Here is a 9,973-nt window from a genome sequence, read left to right on the forward strand (position 1 = left end):
TCTTCCTTTCCCTAGATAAAGCTAGTTTAGAAAGTACTATGAGATATTCCCCATTTTTTTCTAACCTCCCTGCGATGGCTTGACTGGCAAACTCATTTCTGGTTTCTGAAGTCCTGCCACCGACACTGGGTTAATTGTAGAGGATGCTGAAGCCTCAAGGACAACAGGTTCTTCCCCATCTCCTTCGGCATGTTCCCGGTCACTTGGCTGATCTTCAATGGGTGGATCCATCAGCACGTCTTCAAGTTCCTTCTGCAGCTCCTGTTCGCTTCCATTCCCCACAATCTAAGAGCCACAAACAGAGTTGGGATACAAAAAAGACTGTTCAAATGCAGAAAAAACACTCTCATGCACAAAGTCAGTCAGAGTTTCTTCTGCCAATCAAAATAGTAGCTAACAAGTTTAATCCAGTTACAACTGTAATCTTAATACAAACTGTGGAGTGCAAATGTATATCAGAACAGATTATATCCCCCATAGTTAAACCTGATAAAGGRTTTCCTCAAAGCAGGAACTCTCCAGCGCTGTGAAAAGCTAAGAGATTCCTTTAAAGCTAGTCCATAATTACAGACTGCAGACACTAGCTTATTCCACAGCAAAGTAACAGAAGTCCAAAGCACAGCGGTCTACAGTAAACAGTARCAGGAAGTGAAATACAATGAAATGTTATATGTTTCATGAGTAAAATAGCAAGATTTCATAGGAAAAGAAGAATATGGAACAGGATTATGCTGTCACGCTGAGAAGAATACTGCTATTTTTCTTCTTAACATTCATCTACAGCCTGAATTTGTAGGGATGGAAGCCTCCAGCAACCTTAAATGGTCTTAAACTAGGAAGATGATTAAAACATTATTTATTGTTTTACAACCTCAGTATTGAAATAAATTCCACCTGCCTCACAACCAGTATCCCAGAGTAGGCCATTAGACCATCTTTGAAAGCACCTGAAGCAATGGGGTTAATGGGCTTAAAAGCTAAATAAAGCAACCTGAAGTACGTTTGAGCTTGCTCAAGTAACTCTGGAACAGGTAATAAAACACTTCCATACACACTGAGCAGCCTTGAAAATAAATGAAATAACTGAAATCTACTATGAAAGTAAAACTATTTTTATGTGCACTTCCACTGGAAGTGTCTGAGGACTGGAGTCAGCGAGATTCCTTAGCAGCCTCTCTGTCGGGTGGGAATTCTGACATATGACCACTTCCCTCCCACTTCCAAACACAAACTTCTTAGCTCAAGAAAAGTGGAAAACCATTAATTTTATCAACTATCTTCTCTCTTTCATRCTCAGGCCCCACTGACAAAGTAATTATCTGAACCTTTAGTCTCTACCTAGGTTGCATTAAAGATGTAAACTGCATATTAGTTTTCTTGTGAAAAATAACAGTTTAACATAGGAGAATATTAACAAAGAACAGAAAATTGTGACCTAGGGCTTATGTAGTATAATAAACTAAAACAAGAAAAGTCACAGATACCTGCTCTTTGCACACAAAAAGTGAAATTCACAGAAAAAGGAGAAACCAGCAAGCACACAGGAAGCTAGAGTCAGGAGGTATAAAAGATGTGGTGTATGTTTATATATATATATATATATTATATATATATATATATTATATATATATATATATAATATATATATATATAATATATATAATATATATAATTATATATATATAATATATATATTTTATATATATATAGTGTGTGTATATATATGTATATATACACATATACATACACAAACAATGCTCTAGAAATTCAAGTTTGAATAGAAACTACCTTTCTAATACATGTGAAAATACGTTCATGTGTTATCTGGTACCATTTGCCATCAATAGAACAGAACTTGCTCGGCTGTACATGCACAGAAGCTGCAACAACCTGCAGCTAGTTACCAAAAGCTGCAGATTTGCATTTCCCCCTCAGGAGTGCTCACATTCATTTGTATGACTCAATCAGAGAGGCAATTAAAAAAACTTGCACAAGTCCGGGGTGCGCAAAGACATAATCCCTTACAGAATCGAGTTTACTATCTAGATTTATTAGAGCTTTCCTCAACAATGATGATGAAAGATGCTACATGTTACTTTAGTGTACACAGTTTACACATTTTTCCACAAGGTATAATGAATTAATTATAATGTCCTAACAGCCCCATTAAGGCCTGGACATTAAAAAACGCTAAAGAATACTACAGTAACTTCCATTTTACAGGAAACGAAGTTAAAATTAATTGTGGCAAAAATCCTCATCTCATATGCATTGGCTGGCTGATGCCAATGATTAAGATAAAAGAATTCCTAAAAGTAGCAGGAACAGGTAAAACACAAGTGGACTTTGTTACAGTGAGACTAAAAACAGAGAGGAAGAGTTTACGTAAAATGTGATGTTAGCTAAGAGCAACAGGAGACAACTTCAAAGTATTGGCTGGATCTAGTCAAATATTTAATTTTTACATAAAGATAAACAAAACCATCATCTGTTAGCATGTATTTTAAGAGGCAAAGAAGCAAAGTCCATAGCAGCAAAGCTAATAGGGTAGTTCCTTTCCTAGTAAATACTAAACACTCAAAACCAAAACCTCCCATTTAAAAAGTAATTTAAAAAAAATCCCCTCCAGAAAACTTTCCAGACCATCCTCAAAAAAAAAAAAAAAAAGATTTGTAGAGGAACATCAAATCTGCTTTTGGACTGGAGGATCTCTGTTGCTTTTCTCATAGTCCTAGCAAAGTCATAAAACTGAAGATTAATTCTACTCAACTTTTGAATAGTATATAGTCTTCTTTAGAACTATTTTTACAACAGCATCAGAGATTGAAAACACGCATCAGTTCAGCCCAGATCTCTGCTGCTTAGACTACAGCCCATCACAGAACTCGCAATGAGAGCCTTATATCCGAGCTGCAGGTTTTGCAGCCGGCACCGCTCAGCAAAGAAACCCCCCGACTCCCCGCGCTGCTCACACCGGGCTCAGGCAGTGCCCGAGGCCACAGGCYGCTTTGGGGGGTAAACACAGCAGCAGCCTCTGCTCCATTGCCATCCCACACTTCCCTTCTGCTTTCTTTGCTACACAAACCATAGCAAACGGGTTTTGACATATACAAACTATTCAAGTCACACCTACAAAAGCAATTCCTCCTCCTGAATAGAAAAAAAAAATTAAAAAACTTCTAATATTACCCCTAGGAAACGCATAACCTTGGTTCTCATTTTGCACTACTAAATCAATTTTCGTTACACTACTTAGGCACTTTTAGCTACTGCTGTGCCCGCACTTCAGCACACCTCCGACAGCCTTCACAACTCCACTTACCCGTTCAGAGATAAGCAGCTCAGTGACACAGTAGTCGGCTGCTCCAGTTGACTCCTGCAACCTAAACAGCCATCAGCAAAGCTGCACGCTGGAGAGCTCTTGCTTCTTCCAGGGATCATTAGCAAAAGATGATTTCTGTCCTTAAGGGACAGTTCTATCCTCCAGGTCTATCACTGGTAATTCATACCTCCTTAAGCAGAAGGTTAAAAGGAAACTCCTGTGTAAGAGACTGTAGGCTGGGCACTGCCAGCTTATCTGACGGGCCCCGTTGCCATTAATCATTCCAACTGCTGCCAATAAGGAAACACAACAAACTCTCCAACGAGGGATACGGAAAAGCTCAAGGTGAATCACTCTGCTCAAGGACTATGCTCGTCTGGCACCAAATTCATGAAGAAGCTTATCTTTAAGACCTGCAAAAGCTCTGTGGCAGCCAGTGCCAAGTCAGGCAACAGCATAACTTAACTTTATAGTTGCTGATGATTAGAAAGCAGTTCTTGCCTCAGCAGGAGGAACAGCATRCTTGTAGGCAGGATTTTGTAAAGCACTTTGAAAATAAACAGAAGGTAAACTTAAGCAATAATGTATAGAAGGTATATACCACTATGCAGAGTATTCTGAATTCTTAAGTATTTATAGCTGCTGGTATACAGATTCTAAAAAGATAAGCAAGAGGTTCCAGTCTTTCAGCAAGTTTTACAGAAAACCAAGCTGATTATTCAAGAAAACCTCAAATATCTGTAGACTCTCCTGTGATGTGAAGTACCAATCCTTCTCAATTGCAATAAAACTTAAGTCAGCTTTTTTTGCCAGATTAAACAAAGACAAGATCTTCAGACTCTTAACCATCTGGTTTAGCAGTCAGTAAGAGTCTTAYGTAAAAGAAAGTATCCACTATAACGGCATATCTTGCCCAGGTATCAAAGCAATGAAGAACAACAAATCAGCTGGAGACAAAGGCAAGATGAGCAAAGGCATCAAGAAACTTCAGTAAAGTCTCTGTTCCAAAAGCTGCTAAGGAAAAGATGAATGCTAGTCCAATAGACTGGCAAAATCCATTCTTGAATAAGTTCTCTCTTCTGTCAAGTTTTCCACAATAAAGAAGTCCCTCTTTAAGCTCTTCTATGGTTAGTTTGGTTTAGAAGAACAGAGAACAAACTCAAGTTATTGATTCTTACCTTCAGTCCTGTTTTTTCATCATCACTACCATTATTTGTAGATGGTGTTTCATCCCCTTGCCTGGAAACCAAGACAAAATCTTCACTGTTAAGAGTGGATACCGAGTCTGAAGAGACACTGATTTTTCCAACAGAAGCCTTGTCATCCATGACTTAAAAAGGAAGTTCGACTCATGAATGAGATTAAGTATTTTACAAACTCCTGAAAAACAAAAATCATAAAAATACTTATATAAACTTCATGCTGAAAAGCTGAAATACTTTTTCTGAAGCCTCCTGACTATTAAAAAAAATTAAAAGTGACACATCTAACAGCATAACCACCTGACAACCCTCTGTCTGTGTTCACCCGAGGGCCTGTCTGGATTTTGCTATGAAACACACTACTTCTAGAGCATGGGTTTCCACAGCTCACACAGAGGACGTCAATAAATCTCTTTTCAGTAGCTCATGGTTACATCCAGCRCCATCCTGCCCAGAGCAGGCCCTTGCAGCACACACTATGCCCAGTGCTAGCGGACTCAGATTAGGACCAGAACTACATAAAGTCTCTTTACTTCCTTCAGATAACCTGTCTGCATCTGTGATCAAAAGTTCATTTTGAAGGTRTCAGTGCCCGCTGATTACTACGCGGCTGTCACAGTCTCTTCCCCCAAACAAAAAGTTACATGTGACTCAATATTTTGGGCAAAAGACACTCTCTAACCTTGGGACACACAGTGTTCTATGAACTGTGCTGAATCTTCCGCACTGTGCCGAACAATAAAAGACAAGACTTCCAAGAAGGAGGAAGAACAGCGTAGGCTGGAGCTGTACTGAGAGTCAGGGCCAACAGACGAGTTAAAAATGCTAGAACTGGCACTGGGACACATTTGAAGCAAGGAACAAAAGGTGAAGTTCAGCTGCACACCTTGAACCCGACTGCAGAGGTTCTCAGAATCCCTGGCTCCAGGCACACCATTATGATAAAAATGGCTGATTAAATTTCTCAGAATCCCAATTTTATCCTTATCACTGTGGGTTTTTTCACGCTATCGCAACAGCTCGGGTGGCTACATACTCAGAAACGTGTGCAAGCCTGAAGGTGCCTTCGGGCTCGAGTTGCTGCCCGTTCGCTGGGGCCGAGGCCCGGGGCAACGGGGGCCGTGCGAGCCCCGCGGGCCCCGCTCGCGCGCTGCCCTGCACGCCGGAGCGGCRCCGCCGCAGAGAGCAGAGCCTGGGGTTATTCCCGGCAACACCCCTCTCCGCAGCCACTAACAGGACAAGAAAACCGGCCAGGAGACCAAGAATCTTTTACCTTCCCACCCCTAGATGATTTTTAAATCCGCGTCTTTCCTCATTGCTGCTCTGCGGCCCTGGAACACGTTACACGGGCGCAAGTGAGGGAGGCAACAGCGCCCGAGAGGCGGAACACTGGCTGTTCATGCACAGCACCTTCRAGGTGAGACACTACTCTCTAGTTTTTTAATAAAATTTTACATCACCTACACTATACACAGATCATCTAAAAATAAGTATACTGAATAAACTGAAGCACAAAATAAAAATAAGCTTCAAGCATTTAATAACTCTTTTGCTTTATTATTTTCATTCAAACAGTACAAATTCGTATCTGCCACTCTGCACAAGCCAAAAAGCTGCCTTTGATCACAAGCAGCTATAAAGATCATCTAGGCACAGATCAATTCAGCAATTTATTCTGGTATGCCACGTCTGGCTTGAAATGTTAATTTCGTCCATTTCCAAAGTCTTTCAATCTGGCACCTTCCCGCAGCATTAACTTCAACTGAAGACGAAAAGGCTCCCTCTCTCAGCACAGAGCGGGGCAGAGAGGCCCCGCGCTGGATCCCGGGGCACAGCTGGCTCAGCCCAACCCCGCGGCAGTTCCACAACACGGAATTGCTACCGCAGGAGGTCCAAATTAGCCCAATTTTGCCAGTCTTACAGTGCGCAAAAGTCTCACCGAAATTACATGAGATAAGAAAACCATAAAAAACTCTTGTAGATTAATGAGGTATCAGCAAGCAAGGCACAGTTACCCAACCACTGTGGAACCAGCCACAAAATTCATGGAATTAAAATACCAAAAACACTAAAATATTGTCCAGGTTAACCAAAATTTTCATATTCCCATACTTTGCTTTGTATGCATTTACTTCCTCCACATTTTACTTTAGATCACTTTCTTTGTTGGAAATGACCTCTACCTACATCATAAAACTCTCAAGAGCAGAATCCACCCCAGAAAGTCCAGGAGTTTGTTAAAATAAAGCCAGTCAAGAAGGGCTCACACCAAAGACCCACGGAGTGGAGCCATCCTCCGTGGCAGCTCTCGGGCTCCCCGGGGACGCCAGGGCGCTTCAACAGCACCTGCAACTTGTCTGAGGAGCTTCAGCTCCCTGTTCACTCTCAGCGTAGTGATGTGCAAGAAGAGATCCCCCCAGCTATGTGCAGATCTCAAGGGTTAGTGTTCCTCAGGAGAGCCCGTGTTTCACTCCTTGCAATGGAAGAGGCTTTGGTTTGTTTCAACATAAATAAAAAGGAGCTTTCCAATTCAGCATAGGTTAGTTCTTGACACAAAACTACACCACAGCAAGGTAGCATTTGCCTGAAGGTGTCTTCACGCCTCTACAGCAGACAGAATGTCTAGGCAAAATGCATACTAAAAAGCTAATTTTTATTAACTTATTTCTTTGCTCAGCTTTGTAATTAAGAGAAACCTTGTCTCTCCTCCCACAAAGAGCAAAAAGCTCCCTGGRAAAAGCTGCAGAAGGAGAGTGACACGCCTGGTTCCCGGGTCACTGTTTTCAACATTATTTTGAATTCTAACTCTGAACACCATTCACCCTCCCACTGTGCTTACTGTTATTATATGAGGCCACAGTGCAAGGCCAGGAATCAATCTACCATTTTTTAATATTCTTCTTTATCTCTAAAGTAATTGAACATCAGTACCAGCTTCCCTCAATCAAGCTAATGTTCAAAAGAAGAGCACTCGTCACGCTAAAATCTCAAAGGATTTGGGGAAGCAAACCCACAAAACTCATCATTAGCTTTAATAAATATATGTGTGTGTGTGTGTGTGTATTTCTCTTGCTTAACTGCTCCCGATATTTGGCACCTGACTTACAAACTCTGAGCAAGATTTTCCTTGTTAAATATTGCCAGGAATAATGTAAAACAACAAAAAGTAGATAGTATATATGTGTGTATATATATATATATATATATATATATATATATATATGTATAAAGAAACTTTCTGGTTAACACTGATGCCTGAAAGCCACCTTGACACAGTGCAACTCCTCAGGCAAGGCCCCAGAAACTGCAGCCGGTTTCACTCCATTTCCAAGGGGACACCGCGTTAGCCCGACCTGGGATACCCACAGCTCCACATAAAGCCATAATGTGAGCAAAATCAAAGCATTTTTACTGTRAACTTCTCTGACCATTTAAAACAGAAGTTACCTTGAAATCAAGGTTCTTTAACATCTGTGATTTTTTCCCTCTGCACAATCTACATGTCATATATTGTTTTATAAATACACACAGTCCGAGAAAAAATCTGGCAAACGCTGCCGTACAGTGGGGTAGTTACAGGCAGTTGCACCAGGTGTTTTAGCRTGAGCAGCATGAGAAATTGGAGAGCAAAACCTGATGTCACAGGGACAGATGTGGGGAGAAGGAGATGTGGTTTGGCGTTTTCTGAGCACATGCAGAACGTGCATTTTATTGCAGTTTTGCGAAAAAAATGCGTGAAGAAAATCAATTACTAACAACCACCTTCTTCCAAGGTATCACATGATTAAGCTGCTTCATCATATGTTTCATCTTTATGCACCTCTCTGTAAAGGAAACAGCTACAGTCTTTCCTTCCCCATGCAAAACACATTCCCCCAAAAATAAGTACTTTTCGCACCCAAAATGAAGAAAGTTACTGGAATGGTGCATGTGAAAATAAAGATTTAAAACWACTAAAAAGAATAATTAATGATTTTTTGAAGTGTATCAACAGCAGTACTAACTGGTCTGTTTATTTTAAAACATTCCCACAGCCACAAATGTTCCCTCAAGGGCCAGATGAGAACGAGGCATTTATCCGAAGACAGCACTGCCTCAAACTCCAACTCCTTGCTCTTTTACGGAGCATTCAAGCACAAATCCCGGGAAGCAACCAGGGTGTTATCCAGGACACATAAGCCCAGGAGTCAGACAAGAGTTGAGCTGCTGCCGTCTTTGCTAACAAACCTTAGCAGACTCACGATTATGATGTGAACATTTAGAATTTTACTCTAAATCGTAATTCCCACCGTTAACTCAGAGAACAAAAGTCTAGTTTTAGGCTCGTGCATGAAGCAAATTCCTCAACCCCCAAACCAGGCCGCAGGCCCTGGGAATCAGTGGTTTATAAAAGAAACGCTGACGCTGCCTTAGCTAGAGCATCACAAGAGCGTCACTGGCGCGAACTGCCCGTGAGCGGCCGGGGCACGGGGGGCCGCACGGGCACGGGGGGCCGCACGGGCACGGGGGGCCGCACGGGCACGGGGGGGCCGCACGGGCACGGGGGGCCGCACGGGCACGGGGGGCCGCAGCTGTGAAGGCTCCCGCAGCCCCTGCTGCTCCCACCGGCACCAAACAGACTCGAAGGGAAAACACTTGGTTTTGTGCACGGAGCCCTGCCCGCGCAGGGGCCGGGCGAAGGGAAGCGGCTCCTCCGCTCGCTGGCGAGCACCAGCCCGTCCGYCCCGGCGCTCGGCAGGACCGGCGGAGACTCCCAACAAAACTCTGGAGTCGCTGGAATCTCCTCGGCCACGGGGACGCCCGCGGGGTTCCGTGTTTTCTAGCGAAGCCCCCGAGACTGCGGGACAGCGGCCGCGCTCCGGCGGCCGGTTCTGCCCGAGCCCCGCGGGCACCGACGGCGCAGCGCGGCCGGCGGCTCCGCGCCCTCCCTCCTCCTCCTCCTCCTCCTCCTCCGCCCCGCCCCGACCCCTCCGCGGGCCCGAGAAACCGGGGCCGCCGCCGCTCCGGGCGCCTCCTTCCGCGCTGCCCGCCCCGCTCGTCCCCGGGCCCGGTTCGCGGGGCGGGCAGCCCGAGGCTGCGCGGGGAAGGGGGCAGAGGCCGCGGGCCGTGAGCGGCGGCGGGCGCGGCACCGCCAGGGCGCCCGGTTCGGCCCGGCCCGGTCCGGCGCTTGCGGCCGCCGCCCGCCGTGACGCGCGTGCGCGGAGCGCGGGCCGGGCCCGACCCGACGGCCGCGTTGGGCTCAGCCGGACCGGACCGGACCGGACCGGACCCGAGCCGAGCCGAGCCGAGCCGACCTACCCCGGCCGCCGCCGCCGCCTCCCGGTGCCGGGCCCCGCCGCCGCTGCCGCCCCCACCACGTGACGTGCGGAGGGGAGGCGGTGCCGGGAGGCACTTCCGGGGGCGGGCGGGGGAAGCGCTTCCGGGGGCGCCGCGATGCGGTTCCGAGTCG

The 9,973-nt window shown here is 45.0% G+C and overlaps 1 protein-coding gene across 1 annotated transcript in view; it reads right to left on the bottom strand.

Moving 5' to 3' along the window:
- Window positions 1–4,697, bottom strand: part of RABGAP1 (RAB GTPase activating protein 1) — a 49,419-nt gene extending 44,722 nt beyond the window's left edge. Inside the window, exons 1-2 of the mRNA XM_026049508.1 lie at window positions 4,501–4,697; window positions 66–285 (exon numbers count right to left, since the gene is read on the bottom strand). Coding sequence (XP_025905293.1) covers window positions 66–285; window positions 4,501–4,650 — 370 coding nt within the window. The 5' untranslated portion in view covers window positions 4,651–4,697. The remainder of the gene's footprint in view (window positions 1–65; window positions 286–4,500) is intronic.
- Window positions 4,698–9,973: the final 5,276 nt, after the last annotated feature.

Source organism: Nothoprocta perdicaria, unplaced genomic scaffold (genome assembly GCF_003342845.1).
Source record: "Nothoprocta perdicaria isolate Ctin4 unplaced genomic scaffold, notPer1 scaffold_6, whole genome shotgun sequence".
Classification (NCBI taxonomy): domain Eukaryota; kingdom Metazoa; phylum Chordata; class Aves; order Tinamiformes; family Tinamidae; genus Nothoprocta; species Nothoprocta perdicaria.